At 28.9% G+C, this 18,655-nt stretch overlaps 1 protein-coding gene across 1 annotated transcript; it reads left to right on the top strand.

Annotated features, from left to right (window-relative positions):
* The first annotated feature begins 4,578 nt into the window (after positions 1-4,578).
* LOC114740446 (endo-1,3(4)-beta-glucanase 2-like) lies at positions 4,579-6,866 on the top strand. Its single transcript, XM_028928590.1, has one exon. It carries the CDS (start codon positions 4,708-4,710, stop codon positions 6,742-6,744), a length of 2,037 nt encoding a protein of 678 aa, XP_028784423.1. The 5' UTR covers positions 4,579-4,707; the 3' UTR covers positions 6,745-6,866.
* Positions 6,867-18,655: the final 11,789 nt, after the last annotated feature.

Below are 18,655 nucleotides of genomic sequence, written 5' to 3' on the forward strand. Positions count from 1 at the left end.
CTTGATATGTAAAAGTGCTATAAAATGTTAAATCAAATATGTCAACACTGAAATGAAGATCTTGTTTTCAAAAGTATTGATATAGCTACTTCTAGAGGCTTTAATAAATTATTTTGCTTGATCATTCTATTAAGCAGGCTTTTCAACAATTTTCTAATAAATATATGATAATCATTAAAAAGCTAAGATATGAACTCACTAGCGTTTGCAATAAAAATTTTCTAGATCGTACTTTTATGGAAATGTGCACTTAATATATATAATGATTTACTCAATTATTCTTGCAAACTTCAGGTTACACCATGATAATAACACATGTAACCATTTTATAGAAGTATCTATCAAATTTATTGAATACTTGTATGATCTACATGCTATCTGTATGGGCCCATATATTTGAATTTGATATATTTCCAGAAATATTGAGATCTATTCCCCATCATACCTAGTGATATCAACATAATCAATTTTTCTTTGAGAACAATAACGATATGAAATCTTGAATCATATAATATGTTATCTATTCATGAAGAATCTTCTGATTCTTCAATGGATGTCAATAATAATCATCAATAATTTGTTACATCATATATATGATTCATAATGATCAAACAAGATAACACCAACTGTAAATCTAATTGGGCAAGTAAACTTCTGGTTTACTAAACAAGTTTCTTATATAAGTAAAACTCTATTTAACATCAATTCATACTTGTAATTTTAGACCCTTGGGAGAATCGAAGTTTTGATGTAGAGCAATAGGTTATATTTTTCACTGTCAATTCTTTGTCTACCCAAAAAAAAAAATTTACATTAGTTCTTCAGGAACTATATTAATATTTTTACACATAGTTCTTCAGGAACTATGTAATTTGATAAGAATAAGGAGATAAATCTATCTTAATAAGATTGTAATACATAATAGTAAATAGTTATGAGCATCATAAATTTAACTTCTAATATATATAGAATTTACACATACTGCAAAGATGATTTTGTCCAACCAATCAAAATTAATATCAATTATTTATAATAAATTTTCTCATAAAATTAAATAACTTTCAATTCTCTCAATTCAAATGCGACATAAATATATGATTTTTTCTCTCAAATGTTACAGTAAAAACTAATTTAATTTAGATATACAATTTTCTTTTATACTTTTTTTAAAATATATGAACTTAAAGAATTAAATAATATTTGAATTAATCCAATAATCATAATTTTTAAACTATAATTATCATTTTCACGTGCTTAATTTATTCTTATAAACAAACTTATATAATTAAAAAGAAAAAAAATATAAAATATCTTTTAAAATAAACTTTTTGAGAATAAAGTGTAAAATTGAACTTATTGGCAAAACTTTTTAACATTAATATATATTATTTATTTAATTTGTAATACTCAAAATATATCTTTTGAAAAATTACTTACATATTTTATGAATGCTTAACTTTTCTTCTCAACTAATTTCTTATTTAGTTAAACTCAAAACAATTTCTAATGCTCATAATAAAATTTATTGTCAATAAATCACAATAAATCATTCAAACTAAGATCATACAAATAGCATATAAATAAACAAAATATGAACAATATATCATCTCTTTAATTTGCGCAAAAATAGCATAATAAAGTACTAATATCATAATATGATCATCTTTTTAGCTATTCTATTGATATGAAAATAAATTACATTCACAATTCACATTCATAAATATGCAAGTAAATTGGCATAATAAATTAACATTTCAAAGTGGCCAATAACTACTTTTAATATTTATCAATATCTTAATATCAAATACTTATAATAATATATTTCTATCAATCAATCACAAGAAATTTAAAATAATATTATATAACCTTCTGGATATAGTCTTATGGACTAATGATTATATTTTTCAACTTTGACTAATTTGAGCATATTTCTTTATAAGACATTACCTTGGGCATCATAACTACATTTTCATACTTTACATAATATCTCTTGATCTTTTGATTTCATAACCAATTTTAACATTTACTTTCAATGGATTGGTACATATATTTGTCCATATGACTTCTGGTCATATTATGACATTTGCTCATAATTGTTTTTGACTATAAAGGTATCAATATCTCCTCAATTATGGTTCAGTAGCTAAAACCAAAGATTATTGCCATTCAATTATTAATTCCAACGGTACAATGTGGGCATGCTCTTTATCACTCTTATAGACATGTTCCTTACTTTCAGTAGCACATAATCAATTTCTTCAAATATTAGTATTCAAGATTATAGTAAAAATGTTTCAAATAAAGCTCTTTTATGCCATTTGATGTTTGAACTATTAGCTTTTGAGGCTTTGATATTTGTCACCATTTAACCGTCAGGACTTTGATATTTGTCACCATTAGATGATCAAAGTGTCATAAATTTTTCTTGTCATGTCATTTAAAGGCACTCATAGTGTCCTTTAACAGAAGAATAATTACAAGAGTGATATGACTTCTAGTCATCTAATCACAGGATTAAAAGTATTATAGCTTCTAGCCATTCAATAAAATGAGATTAAAATAATACTATAATAAAATAAATTAAATAAATTCAAATTCATAATCAAATATAAATAATAAATAAATCCAAATATAAATAACATTATATAATTATATATATAATATTGTAATAGATATAAAACGACATAATATAAACCAAACATATATGTGTAAACAAACAATAAAACAAGAAGTATGGAAAAATAAATAAATAAATAAATAAATAACACAATATCACAATGAGGAGGTAATAGAATTAAAATGTATAGAAAGAATAAATTAATAAATAACATAATGCATAGCAAATGTATAGAAAATCAAAATTGCAAATGATAATAGGATAAAAAGAATTATTGAGTAACGGAAAGTTAATAGAAAGTAATATACCATAAGAATATATTAATTTACAAAGGGCATACCTCAAATCTTCAGAGTAAACTCGTGCTGATAACGTGTTATGAAAATAAGGAAGTTAGAGAGTAGAAAAAAGATAGCAAGACAAGAATTGGGAGAGAAAACAAGGAGTATTTCTCATATACATATATGGGTACAAATGCCTTGTATATGGCTTCTATTTATAGGCTCCCAACCATAAAAGTCTAATCCAAGAGTTACAAAAAAATGAATAAGGGAATAATGACAATAAACATGAAAAATTGTTCTAAAGTCGTTCATTGGGGGGTTATGGGTTTAAGATACTCAAAGATAAAAATCCTATGAAGAATCCCAAGAGTTGGGAGTTATGGATATCCACATATATACAATATTTATAACAAAACCCATCTTTTTGTTTTTAACCTTGTTAAATTATATGTCAATTATTATCTTTTTTGTAATAAAATTCTATTCATTATCTCTTGTATACCTTGTTACAAACAAAGATATAATTGCATAATATATATAGCTTGCACAATTATTAATTTTAATTAACATTTTAAACTGTGTGGTTTTAGTAGTTGTTTCTTGAAAAAAAAAAGAACAAAAAATAGTATTACTGTATATATGGCATATGATGATTGTTATTTGAAGGTTATTTCTCTGATCTGATTTTATTTATAAGTCATTCTCAGCATGTTTAATTGTAATCAAGAAAAATATTAAATCATGTTAACTTTGTTTTAAAATTTAATAACTTTTTAATTCTATCCCTATTTAATATACACTATACTCCATGAGAACAAAGTATGCACAATAGTAAATAAATAGTAAAATTATACATTTATATAAAAATTTAACAATGTGATTAATAAATCGGACAAAAAAAATTTCGTCCTCCACCTTAAAGCAAGATTAAGGAGTATATAAATTTTTGCATTCTATACTTATCAGACCCAATCAAAAAAAGTCACAAATTAATTAACAAAATTATGACTAACAATAGTTGTCCAATTAATAAGGAATTGATTTATAACCCATAATATTTAGAATTCATATCTCACTACTAATATTAACGTCTTATTAATAGATGATTTGTAAATACATCAATAAATTAGTTATCTAACTCTTATTAAAAACTAAAAAATAGTGTCATTTATATATTCGTGGTCAAGGGAGATGGTCTAAAGATTCCCTTGGCGGGTGTGATCCCTTCGGCGTATGGAAATGGTCGGGTAAGCTGCAAAACTGCTGAGGGAGGCAGCATTATATATTCCACTCTCGCCATACGGCCCAATGCCCCCATGTGGCAAGTCAAAGCATACCTTTCCGTTCCCTCAACCTTTATTCATAAATATTCTCCCTAGTTAAATGTAAGAATAATATGAATAAATAATTAAATACTGCGTACTTCCTCTATATAATGAGTTTCCTCACACCTGACGCGCTTCAATTTAACTAGTCTGTCAGACTGGTTCCAGGAAAATCTTAGTTGCAGGAAAACCAACCCTCAGTGATGTGTACTGTTTGGAGTTCCATGTTGGAAGCTATGGCACGCGCGCAATACATTCATTTTCAACAATGAGAGGACTTCTCGTTTACCGCCTGCTCAACTAGGCTGTTTCTTTCACTGATCACATCATTAGGGCCAAAGACTTTTGTAGCCACTTGAACTGACTCTCTAGTCTAGGCGTTCTGGCTTTCTGGCTTTCTGGCTTTCCTTTTGTTTCTATTCGTTTACGGTATCTCAAGTTTATTCAAGCTGTAAACGCCCTGCACATAACTTTTTGTTCAATGAATTCCATTTCTACTTCTTCTTCATCAATGGCGTCTCCATTTCTCTTCCCCTTAACCCAATCCACTGTAATGCCAGACCCTTCATCTTTCTTCTCCCCCAACCTCCTCTCTTCCCCTCTTCCCACCAACTCTTTCTTCCAGAACTTCGTCCTCAACAATGGCGACCAACACGAATACTTCCATCCTTACCTCGTTAAATCCGCCAACTCTTCTCTTTCTCTCTCCTACCCTCTCATGTTCTTCTCCACCGCCCTCTTGTACCAGGTCTTCGTCCCTGATCTCACCATCTCCTCTAAATCCAACTCTCGATGCAGTTCCTCTAATATATCACATGTCGTCTCGTCTTATAGCGATCTCAGTGTCACTCTTGAGCTTCCCTCTTCCAATCTCCGATTCTTTCTCGTGAAAGGAAGCCCCTTTGTCACCGCCGAGGTCACACGGCGGACGTCGCTTTCTATCTCCACCGTCCACGGCATTGTGTGGTTGTCGTCGAGTGATTATTTCACGAAACACACCATAAGGCTTGATAACAACCAGACGTGGCTCATCTATGCTTCTTCGCCGGTCCGTTTTAGGCGCACCTCGTCGTCGGAGATTACCTCCGGTAAGGGGTTTTATGGGATCATTCGGATTGCGGCTTTGCCGGATTCCGAGAATCCCAATTCCGAGCAAACTTTGAATCGATTCAGTTCTTGCTACCCTGTTTCTGGGGACGCCGCTCTGAAGAAACCCTATCGTGTTGAGTATAAATTTCAGAATAGAAGGTCTGGAGATTTGCTTATGCTCGCACACCCGCTTCATCTCAAGCTTCTTTCTGAAAAAGAAAGCGATTGTACCATCCTTCACGATTTCAAGTACAGAAGTATCGACGGCGATCTCGTCGGAGTCGTCGGAGCTTCATGGGTTCTAAAAATAAACCCAATTCCTGTAACTTGGCATTCCACAAAAGGAATCAAACAAGACTCCTGCAAAGAAATCATCTCAGCTCTGGTTAAAGACGTGGACGATCTGAATCCATCAAACATTTCAACGAATTCGTCTTATTTGTACGGGAAGCATGTTGCCAATGCTGCGAGACTCGCACTTATAGCAGAGGAAGTATCATATCCTGAAGTAATCCCAAAAGTCAAGAACTTTCTGAAGCAATCCATCGAGCCATGGCTGTACGGAACGTTCAAAGGAAATGGTTTCCTCTGCGAGAAAGAGTGGAAAGGACTTGTTACTAAACAAGGATCTACAAGTACAGGTGCAGATTTTGGATTTGGGATTTACAACGATCATCATTATCACATAGGTTACTTCATATACGGAATGGCTGTTCTTGCTAAGATCGATCCAGACTGGGGAGAAAAACACAAACCTCAAGCTTATTCATTAGTTGAAGATTACATCAACCTGGGAGGGAAATCAAACTCAAACCCATATTATACTCGTTTGAGATGTTTTGATCTTTATAGTTTGCATTCGTGGGCTGCTGGTTTAACAGAGTTTGAACATGGCAGAAACCAAGAGAGTACAAGTGAAGCAGTGAATGCTTACTATTCAGCAGCTTTAATGGGTTTAGTATATGAAGATTCAGACTTGATGGCCACTGGTTCAACCCTCACAGCTCTGGAGATTCTTGCTGCTCAAACATGGTGGCATGTGGAAGAATCAAACAAAATGTATGAAGAAGAGTTTGTGAAGGAGAATAGGATTGTGGGGATCTTGTGGTCTAACAAGAGAGACAGTACATTATGGTGGGCTTCTGCAGATTGCAGATCTTGCAGACTTCTGATTCAAGTTCTGCCAATAACACCAATCACAGAAGTGTTATTCTCTAATGTGGGATACACGAAGGAGCTTGTTGAATGGACAGAGCCTGAATTGAAAGATGCTGAAGAATCAAGGAAAGGGTTTGTCTTTGCATTGGAAGGGATTTATGATCAGGAAAATGCATTAAAGAAAATCAGAAAGTTGAAAGATTTCAATTTTTTGACCAATCTACTTTGGTGGGTTCACAGCAGAGCAAAAGGGAATCTGTACGAATATTAAAAACGGAGGACTCTGATTTCATGTGATGTTGTTACCCCCCCCCCCCCCCAAAAAAAAAAAATCATTTGGAGGCCTTCGTTTCTGAATACTTATGCCTGCTTTCCATTTCCATATTCAAAGGAAAATGTTAAATAACGTTTCTGATGTACTTTTTTTATTTAATTATTTAATATTTAATTGTGTAATCTTGTTGGAATTTGAAATAGTAATAACAATAATAATTAGGTTTCCGGTTATTGCTAGATACTCCTTTGGTCTTAGCTACAGGGCAAAGAAAGAATATATATATTTTTATCTTATTTATAAAGCATTAAGAGAAATTTTGTATATTAATATATAATGTTATTATTTATTTATTATTATGTTGACTTTATTTATATGAGACATAATATATATTAGATTAGGGTAAAATTAAAATGTTGTTAAATTTTAAATAAAAATTAATAAAATTTAAGATTTTTTTTATCTGTGTAAACCATGTTAAAACTAACTTATTAATATATTATAAATATATTCCAGCAGATATGATATCTGCCAAGAGAGGAAGAATGTCGTAGGTATGTACTTTGTACAATGAAAGTCGTAGTATTATTGAGTCTGATTCTGATCATTATTACAATATTTATTTTAAAGTTTCATGAGTTTTCTATATTTCTAGAAACTGCAATTATACATTTATGGGAAAATCAACGCTTTAAAAGAAAATTAAAATGAGATATAATAATTAGATGGATAACAATTTTTATGCTTCTAATCCTAAATAAAAAAAGTAGCTAGCATTCAATGGTGTTAGAAATTTACATCTTTATTTTTGGATAAATGTTTTTTTATTTTAAATACCAAGCAGGGGCTTAAAGAAGTACTCATGAATTCGGCATCAAAATTCTTCTAAGTCAATAAAAAAAAATTCTACTAAAGTCATTTAGTTTTGTGTGCCAAGAATATTCACCCTGCAAGAACTACTCCCCATTTGAGGAATTTCAGAGGTGGGTTTTTTTTTTCACTCACATAGTTAAGGATCTAAGTTAGGTTTTATTACAAACACATCACGTTTTGACTAGGGGTGAGCAAGAAACCCCATGATCCGCTAACCCTCCTGTGGCCCCATAAATTTTTGTCCGTTTAAGCCCGTTCAATTAATCCAAATAAAAGACTATAAACGGGCGGGTTTAAATGGACAAGGTAGCCCATTAAACGTGACGGGCTATGGGCAAGGTATTGGGCTACCCAAACCCGCCCGTTTAAGTTTTAATTTTTTAAAATATTTTTATTCTTCATTAAATGACTCTATGTAAGGTTGTGTGATTGAATATGGTTGATATTATGTGATGTTATTTTATATTTGGTCTGCCATTTGGTATGCAAAATTTATTGACAGCTTCACAAGATTGCATACAAGGTAGCTATGTTGAAAAAATTGCCAAAAAAAAACTAAATGGGTTATTCCGTAACCAGGTCAGCCTAAACAGGCTACCCTGTAGCCCATTTAATACGGGCTTAAATGGGCTACTACCGAGTTATAGGCTAACCCATGCCCATTTATTTATAAATGGGCGGGCTATGAGCTAACCTTCAAGCTAGCACATCCCGCTTGTTGCTCAACCCTAGTTTTAACGGTTTAAAAACAAGGTTTTAAATTGTAACATGTGTGAATGTTAAAAAATTTCTATGAAAATTATTGAAAATTGAGCCCAACAATACTTAAATCTGACTTAGTGAGATAGCCATATAAAAAAAATCAAGTTTTATTTATTCATTTATTATAAATTTTAACTAAGTTAATGTTAAATCTTGAGGGTTTACCAAAAAAACAAAAGACACAAAAAACATTTGTGAAAATACTTACAAATAAGTCACTGATAACAAATGTATAATTCAAAATTCACACTCTTTTAGGGTATGAATCGTATTCTTAATAATTAAATCAATCATTTTTGGCAATTAATTTTTATAGTTTACCAAGCCTGTCTCATTAAAAAAAAAAATACACGAGTAATTCTGATAAGGAAAAAGCTTTAGTAGGAAAAAAAAAATCAGAAAGTTAAAAAGGTTTGGTTTTGTTTTGTTGATGGATTGATGGGAATTCTTTGTCTAATCTCCTTTGGTTATTCATATAGCAGAGGAGATTGTTCGTACGAAGCTTAGACAAAAAACTGATCCAGATTTTCACTTGATCATCGTAAAATAAAAAAGGAACAAAAAAAAGAAGGAAAAACAACAGCATGATGGATTTTAATTTTGTGGAAAAACATATTGCTTTATTAACATATTTTTAATTAATGAAAATACAATGTTCTCAAACTCTTTTCTAATTTGTAAAACAAGTAACAAAACATTAAAAAGATGTTTTACTTTCTTAAGAAATATTTTTTATTTGTTTAGAACACAACCCAAAAAAGTTTTTTAAACCATACTTTTCTTTAATTTCTTTTGCTTTCAAAACAAAAAAATTATTTGAAAACTGACAACCAAACTGACTTATAGTTTTGGATACATGTAAACCTTAGATTTTTTTTGTAAAAAAATTATTTTTGGAAGCGTTCGTTTATGATTGCTTTCCACATAAAGAAAAAGAAAAAGAAAGAGAAAGGGAAAAAAATTAAAAAGTTACGCAATGTTCATTATGCATCATTGACATTGTAAAGCACATTGCAGGCTTACTCTTTATTTATTTAATTATGTAATCTTATTGGAATTTCAGATCATGTCTAATATTGGTAATAAAATTTCTTTTTTTTTTAAAGAAACTATGCTAAAATTTTAAATCCTTACAGCTTAGACTTAACTCATTTTTCTGCCCCAAATTTGCCGCCACCATTGACAATGTCCCTATTTACACTTATTTTGATTGTTTAGTTTCTAAGTGTCATTTTCCGGAAAGTCAATGGGATAATTTGATCATTATCTCCAATATTTATTTCAAAATTTTATCAGCCTGGTATATTTCTAGATGGTCCAAAACTATTTGTTGAACAATCCATGATCATACATTCGTGGAGAATTCAATGTTTTTATTTTAAATAAAAAAGTTAAGAGTTTTTTTTCATAGAAACTAAAAGTATTTTCTACCAACAGAGATTAATCTCTCACAAAATATTAAAATGGTAAATCTCAGAGTAATCTATTCCCAAGCCATAATTGTATTTCTTCCAAGACTTTAAAATTAAATTCTCAATTATTTATTTAAAAGCTGGCAAAACAAAATACAGCGTAAAGTACTTTGAGGTGATAAATTCATGCTGTTAATAATTTATCATTGGGATTTTTTTTGTGTGATTATATTCTTTTCTTAAGATCTCATAATAATTTTTTCTAAAGAAAATAAGTAATGAGGAGATAAATTTTGGAAAAGCAGGAAACTAAATTTAATGTGTAAAAAGTATCTTCCGTTCCTCAAATTGCAAACTTCTTTAGCTTTTGAGGAAAGTCAATTTGGTAATTATCATTATCTTAATTAACCCAATGATCATTATTTATAATGAAGATGAAATCATTTTAAATTAGCTTTATCTTTATCTTTTTGTCTTTACCTAAAATCCAGTCGCCATAACTCCAAAACGGAAAGAATAATGGTTTGCCTTTCTTGGACACCAACGTTCAGAAACCTAAGTGTCTTTCTTGAATTCATCAAACGAACACACATTCCTAGTCCAAGATTCCTTTCAATCAACTTATTATTATTATTATTCCCCCTTTCATATTGCCATTATCTGATTGATTTTATATAAAAGATTTTTTTAATTAAAATATTAATTTTAGGAAAAATGGTAATAAAAAAAAAGACTCCTGAATTAGTAAAATAGCTAAATATACACCTGAATAAGTATAATTGCTTGGAGGAACCAGGTCTTAAATTACAATTATGAAATGATAGAGAGAATAGCAAAATGCCTTTCCTTTTTATTCTCTCTTCCTTCTCCCCTTTCATTGTTCTCTTCGTCTCCATTTGTTTCTCTTTCTCTTTAAATTACAATTGTGTTTGTGTGTGATGTAAGATATTGGTTATTGTGTGACTCAATTGGCTCAAACACATGAGGAGTTAAGTTGAAAAGTTCATATTCGGCATTGGGATGGTGGGCCTCGTTGGTATACATTAAAAAAAGTTTTGCATTTATAGTTTTATTATTAATAATCAATTTTTATAAAAGGACAAATTTATTTAACCTAAATAAAATGATTACATAAAAGGGCCGACCTAGAACATCTGAAATTGGAAAAGAACAAGAGAAGCAACAACCAGCAAGACCAAAAAATAACAGCAAAAAAAAAGTAAGAAAACACGTGCTATATTGTCCCCATCTTGAGCAAGCCTGTAATGAACACGCGGCTAGGGTTGGGAATGTTAATTCTTGCTCTGAATGAATGAATGAAAAGCAATTTCTCCACACACACAAAAAAAACTCCCGTGAAAGTTGGATGAAGCATGGGATAGAACTAGTCGTTAACATGATTATGAACGTAGCAGCCAAAGCTTCTGAGAAATTAGCCTGATAAAGGAGCTCAAGAGGAAATAAAGATAGAAGCATCACCATCCAAATGTAGTTAATAAGTTTTACTAATTGAACTAAGTTTTATACTACCTCCTGTCCTAATTATAAGATCTTGTTTGTAGGCTACAAACAAAGTTTTATAATTAGGACAAGAGGTAGTAAATTGCAATTAATATTGATTTTATTATTATGATATGATGTTAGCTTATGCGACAGATTATTTTATATATTTTGAGCTAATAATAGCTGGTAATTCAGTAAACATTTTTTAATCTCGTTTAACTAAGGTCAGATGAATTAAGTGTTATACAAACGAGCAATTAAATTTAAATAACCCAATCTCAAATATACGTTGACTAGCATAGTTCAACATCTACATAAATACATATTACCTCCGGTCTTTAATATAAGACCCTATTTGACTTTTATTTTGGTCCTAAATATAAGACCCCAATCCACTTTATCTCTCATATTTATATATATTTTTTCAAAGTAGCCCTTCTAATAATAAGAGTTCTAGTTAATACACTTGATTAATAAGGATGTTTTAGGAAAGAGAACACCTATTTAGAACAAATAACTAACTCAACTTACTTCCTTAATCTCTTCAAATTAGTCAACTGGCTCTTATAATTAGGACCGGAGGTAGTATATATATATATATATGGACCATGTTATAATTTTAAAAAATTGAGGAAAATTGAGGCCATATGAAATTTAATGACAGAATTCAGAGTGCTTGTGTTGAGCAGGATGGTTGAAGAGGAAACAAACTGTAATGGTTTGGAGTTTAATTTAAAGCAGTGAAGGGGGAAAATATTTCTTTTAAATTTTAATATTTTGTTATGTTTGGTTAATTATTTTTATTTTACTTTGGTTGAGGAAAGGAAATACTAATGAGTATGCATTTTTCAGAAAGAAACAACAGTCAAATCGCATGCTTTCCATGTTCATTACATTTATTTCGAGAAAATGTATCCAGAAAAGGAGTTTGAATCAAATTTTTACTTTTTAGAATTTAAAATCATTTTAAAATTACTAGATCGCTTCAAATCAAATTATTATTATTTTTTATATGAAAATGTTTTGTTTTGAACTGTGATCTCCTGCAGTTCTACTCATACTGCCCCATTGTTTCTCACATAGTCACGTTTTAAAATTTCAACTTTTTTTATACCAAAAAAAAAAATTTCAACCTCTATCATGTCGACATTTCTCATTGTCTTGGTCTCTCACTGCTAAGTTTTTTTTCCCACTATAGATTTGGTTTTTTAATTTTATGTAAGTTTTCAATTTGTTCTTTAACTTTAAAAAATATATTTTCAGTTCTTTAACCTTAAAATTATTAGCATTAAATGATGATTTCTTTGTAACAATTAGGTTGTTTTGAAAATTAAACTTAATATTATAGTATTTAGTAATGTTTTATTAACATTTACAAGCTCATTATCATATTTTTTTTTAACGGTTTTAGGGTTAGAGAATTAAAAGTTTACTTTTTAAAGTTAATAGATCAAAATGAAACCTTATGTAAAGTTAAAATACTAAATATATACTTTAGCCAAAATATATTAATAGAAAGGAGAATCCCACAAAAAGAAGTTTAAAATTACTAAATCCCAGATTAAGTTTGATAATAATACTTTAATAAGTTTTAACGACAATAGATTAACACATAACAACATATTTTTGTAAAAAATGTTTATTTGGGATTTGATAATTCCAAACTTCTTTTCGTAGAATTCTCCCTTTAAACAAACGGTTGGATTTATTTTATGTTCGAAATAATCAAGTGATTATAAGCAAACGAATCTATAAACTTTTGCAATTCTTACGATAGAAAATCTCGTTTTTTCGGTTTGGGGTTAGCCTTGCTTTACGGCCCACTTCGAATTTGCACTATAGTACCAACTACAGTATAAATCCCCAAAATTATCACATGATTCAATTTAATGATGAGAAAACTAATATACAAGTCTCTGTAATTTCACCAAATTTTAATTAAGTTTTTTTGTATTTTTTTTATTGGATTCTTATATTTTTCTTAATTACATGTCTTTATACTCATAATTTGTTAATTTGTATGAGAAATATATATCTGAGTTAATTTTACCACATGGATTAAGTAAAATCAAAATTAATGAGATCACAGATTATAAAAGGACAGTTATGAGCATAATAAATTTTTATTTTTACGTTAACAATGAATAAATTTTATTTCCTCTTTTTTAAAATTTTTTTTGATTTTGTATGTGTGATGCCTACACTTGAGAAAATTATGAAAAATTTTTAATAAAAAAAAGAAAAAAAAAACTAGATGGATTTGATTATAAATTAGATGAAACTATAAAAACTCATAAATTAGTTTTCTATTGAGGAAGTTGTTTAAAAATTATTTTGGCAGACAATAAAAAGTTGACATTTATCTTTCACGTATTTGATGATAGGACGAGGCGGATGATAGAGTGAGGCAATCGAAAAGGGTGGGAGTAATCGTGGTAATAATCATAATAATAAAGTTACAAAGCTATAAAGCAAATAAGATAAAGAATGAGATAAGGACGAATTCCTTACTTTACACACACACTTCTCTGTTTCTTAATATAAGATTCATTTAACTAATTTGATTAGATTAAGAAAATTAGGTAAGTTGATTAATTATAAAAAATATGACACATTTTTCCTAAAATATTATAATCATCTTTCTTAATACCTTATTTTCCTCTTTTACTTAATTATAGTTGATAGAGTATCTATAGAGGTAATTTAGAGAAAATTGATAAATATAAAAAATGAGTATTATATTTAGAATCAAAACTAACTCAATAATTGAGTTCTATATTAAGAATCGGCTGAGTATATAGGCATTTTACAAGACAGATTGGCGACCTTGTGATTTGAATTGGAAAGCCATATATGGTGACGCGCTTGTTTCATTAGAATTAAAATTTGTTGGCTTGGCGTGGCATAGGCTATATAATAAGTTTAGGAGTTATCTATTCATAAAAGTTTTTCCCCCCTCAATATACATATAAATTTATATACCCTCTTGTTCTTTCTTCATTTACCTTATTATTAGTATTTTTCTTTTTTATTTACTTTTTTTTATTAAAATGATTATACTATGTTGTCTTTTTGAATAACTGTTGTAAAAAGATTAATGCTCCCCTTGAATGAGAAGAAAAGTTGAAAGGAAAGAAAATGAGAGGAGAGAAAATAGAGAGAAAGAAAGACTAGAGGGAAGTTGTTATCATTCTTCTTGCTTGGATGGATGAGAGAAAATCGAGATGAGAGAAAATTAGTAAATATCTAAATGACTAGAGTGTCCTTATCAAAATATGTCATATTTAAAATTAAATTAAATATTGTAGTAGAAAAATTATACTAACATTAGCATCATCAAATAATTTAAAATCAAGTTATTTGATTTATATATATATTCAGATTATTATGTTTTAAAACCAAATTATTTAATAAAAACATTATTTTAAGATTAAAAAAAACATAAAAAGTGAATAACTTTTTAAATATAATAAAAGAAAATAAATATGGAAAGGAAGAGAGAGGAGGGATAATCATGAAAATCTTGTTTTTCTTCCCAAATCTCTCCATATATGGAGAGAAAATTTGGAGAGAAAACAGAACATGAGGCCCATTTTATTTTTTCCTCCATTTTTTTTCCCCCACATTTTCTTCCCTATCCAAGGAAGGGAAAATTTGTTTCTCCTTATGTTTTCTTTTCTAGTTTTTTTTTCTTCTTCCTAGTTTTCTTTCAATTTAAGCAGGGGCAAACCACATCGTTTTACTAAACATCATAAAAGAATTAAGCAGCTACTGCATTATTAACACGTGACACTTCGATTTTTTACAGCGGTAGTTTGGGGTATCGGCTCAGAATAATCATGTACATGTATATAAAAAATAAAAATGATGGAAATTGTTATGAACATAAGTTCAAGTAGAGAACTTAATTCCAAAAAAAAAAAACTAGTTTATTAAAAGAAAGAATCCATAAATTTATGAACCGCATTACATTTATGAGGCATGTAGGACTCTTAACATGCACTTCCTTAGAGAAGTGATGTCTCCAATAGCTCCGTTAACCTATTAGAAGAGAGAGACTTTAACTTATATAAATCACATTATACTTATAAAGAAGGTTGTTAGACTCATTTATTTAAGTAAATTTAGGTAAATTCAAATTGTGAACTCGGATTGTAAATTTGTAAGCGTTTACTTCTATCAATAAATCATTAAAAATTATATAATTAAACAATTAAAATAAAAAAATGATAACATACAATTTGGTTTAAATATATTTCAAATTCAAATTATTCAAATCAAATTCATCAATACTCACAATCTACCATCATACTCAGCATAAGAATTTCTACGAAGTTCACACACACAGAAACACACCCTGCACTTGGCAAAATAAAGTTGATATATGAAATCACCAAACATAAGCAAGTAACTATTCAAAAAATTACCAAATAGACTTTATTAAAAAAGAAGCGTTAGTTATTGGTTGTATATACATAGTACACGCTAAATAATATAAATGATTATAGTTCATACATAAATTTAAAATTTTATAAAAAAATATCTTTTATACGTGTTACCATATTAAAATTTCAGAATTAATTACTAAATATAATTTGTGACATATTTGGTTGGTTCAAAATTTTGTACTGATGTTTTATTACAGTAGAAGTGTCACAAATCTAAAATGGGTGGTCAATTGCTATTTTGAAAAGGGTGAAGGCGTGAGTTTGCTATTAGGCTCCTCAGTGTCAAATTCATGAGAAAAGAAGAAGCTCATATTAGGTTTTACTGTTGATACGCCTTTATCACCACTAAACTAATTCAAAGTTTGAGCGACTTGTTTGTAGGGGAAAAAAGGTTTAAGGAGGTATTTTGTGAGTTATATATATATATATATCTATATTGAGGGAAAACAAAAATAATTGATACCATGAGGGTTATTTAGACAAAATTAAAAGTTTAGGGAGATTTTTAGTCAAATTTGAAAAATCTACAGAACTATTTGCATAAAGATAAAAGTTTATGAGAGTTGCATAATAATTAAATATCAAGTTTATTTTATCCAACTCTCAATATCGAAAGAATTGAATTTTTCTCACGTTTGGTACAAAATCTATATATAATATAAAAACTCAAATAAACTATACTATTATTTTAGAAGTTGTGACCAAGTTTGAGTATAAACAAACTCATAATAATAGGAACATAAATTAGAATACTAAACTCATAAGAGTTTATTGCTATAAATAAATACCTACCAAAATTATATGACTAAATGATTAGAATAAAAAAACGACAACAATTTGATTTTAATATACTTCAATTCAAAACTTCTACCTGCTTCGATCTTTTATTTATGTTTTTGGGTAAGCATAGATAATTCTATTTGAAATACTGTTAGGCACTAAATATGGATACTTCTCTTAGTAAGGATTCGAATAGTGATTCATTAGGTTATGAGAAATTAATATCTTCACTAGATTCAATCTAGTTGGTTTTGATCTTTCATCTTTTTCTTCGTAAGTTTCAGCTCTTGAACAGAAGGCAAAAGGTGTAATGTCGAAACAAAATATCAAACTATTTCACCAAAAAACAAAAAATCAAACTAGAAGAAGGCGCCAATACTTTGAGACTTCAAAATGAAACCACTTATGTTCAGTATTTCTTGATTTTGTATTAATAAAAGTTTTGTCGTTTAATTTCTATTTTTCTTTGGATTAGATTCTCTTACACATGAGTTTGATCAAGTCACTTGTGAGTTCACTCAAATTTATAATTAGCACAAGTTGACGAGTGAGTTAACATAATTTTGTGATTTCAAGGAGTCAATTAGCCCTTCAATTGACAGTTAGTATAATTTTAAAAGTAAGTTAACACGATTTTATAAGTTAAAAATATAAAAACAATAAATTTAACAGGTGAACTAAGGAGTTTGATTACCAGTGCTTGTAACAATGTTGTTCATTTTCCATAGAAGCGGAAAACGTTTCAATGGAGCAATGAATGATCCTAGTAACACGGCAAAGGATAAAAAATAAAAAAATAAAAAAATTCAAATCTTGCAGGTTGACCTTTCTAACTACCCAAAAAATCGGTTTTTTCCCAAAAAAAAAAAACTTCAGTCACGTGCGAGCGGATTTGGGTAACGTCCAAATTCGAACATAATAAAAAACAAATAAGGGGGGACCAATAAATCAAATTCTATAATCGAGTGTTTAACCACCTAATTCAACAATTGATTATCTGTCACGTCACCTTAATGTCTTCGTCAAACTCTTGAGGGTCTAGCTACTCCTTCGGTCCTAAATATAAGACCATAATACACACTAGTATAAGAGTCTTATATTTAGGACCGGAGGAGTATTAAATTAATTAATCACCAACATATTTTACATCTTCGCAGACTAATATCACACGCATATTTATTCAGGCTTACTCTCCTGGTCTTATTTATAAGGCATTTTCAGCGTGTTTTACACATATTAAGGAAAACTTTAAACTTTATTAACTCTTATTTAAAATTTAATAACTTTTCAACTTTATCTCTATTTAATATACATTATGTCTCATATAAACAAAGTTAACATGTAATAAATAAGAAGTAAAATTGTATATCCATATAATTTTTTTTTTCAGTACCGTATAAATAGGATCAAAATATATCTTATCTTTCGTATAAATATTTACAGAGCCACATAAGTAACATTTTATAGAAGTGACATTTAAATAATTCAGATATTTTCCTTTATTTGCATAGATTATAAAAGGCTGGCAGGAAAAAACATAGGTTATGAAAGATTTAAAAAGTTTAGTAATTTTTAATTATTGATTTTAAAATCAGTTATTGACTTGACAAGGGTAATTTTATTATCAAAATTGTTTCAAAAATTATTAAAAAATATATTTGATATTATGACTTTGATGAACTATACCAAAAAAAAAACTGGAAAAGAAATTATTTTAAAGCAGAAAGATAATATTCTTATTTCAAGAAGTTAAATCAATTTTTTTTCAATTTAAATGATAATTATAACCTACGCTCATTGAATTAAATAGAAGTAACCCAATAGAGTTAAAGTGAGGCATTAGGCTGATAGAAAAGTATAAGATATGAAAAAAAATTTGTGAAAGGTATACATAATCTGAGATTTGAAAATGCTCTAATGTAAATTGATCAATGATATCAAATATTTAAAGTTATCAAAAACATAGAAGACTTGGAAATTTGTTATGATGGAGACTTATGCCGAAGAATAATTTTTTTTGTTTTGACCAATGGATTTTTAATTGTTTGATTTATTATCAGTATATATAATTATTTAATGCCGACAAAAAATTCATAATCACAGCCCCTTCAGCAGTGCAACATTCGATTC

This window comes from Neltuma alba, unplaced genomic scaffold, assembly GCF_004799145.2.
Source record: "Neltuma alba isolate B1F8T4 unplaced genomic scaffold, ASM479914v2 tig00003155_pilon, whole genome shotgun sequence".
Taxonomy (NCBI): Eukaryota; Viridiplantae; Streptophyta; class Magnoliopsida; order Fabales; family Fabaceae; genus Neltuma; species Neltuma alba.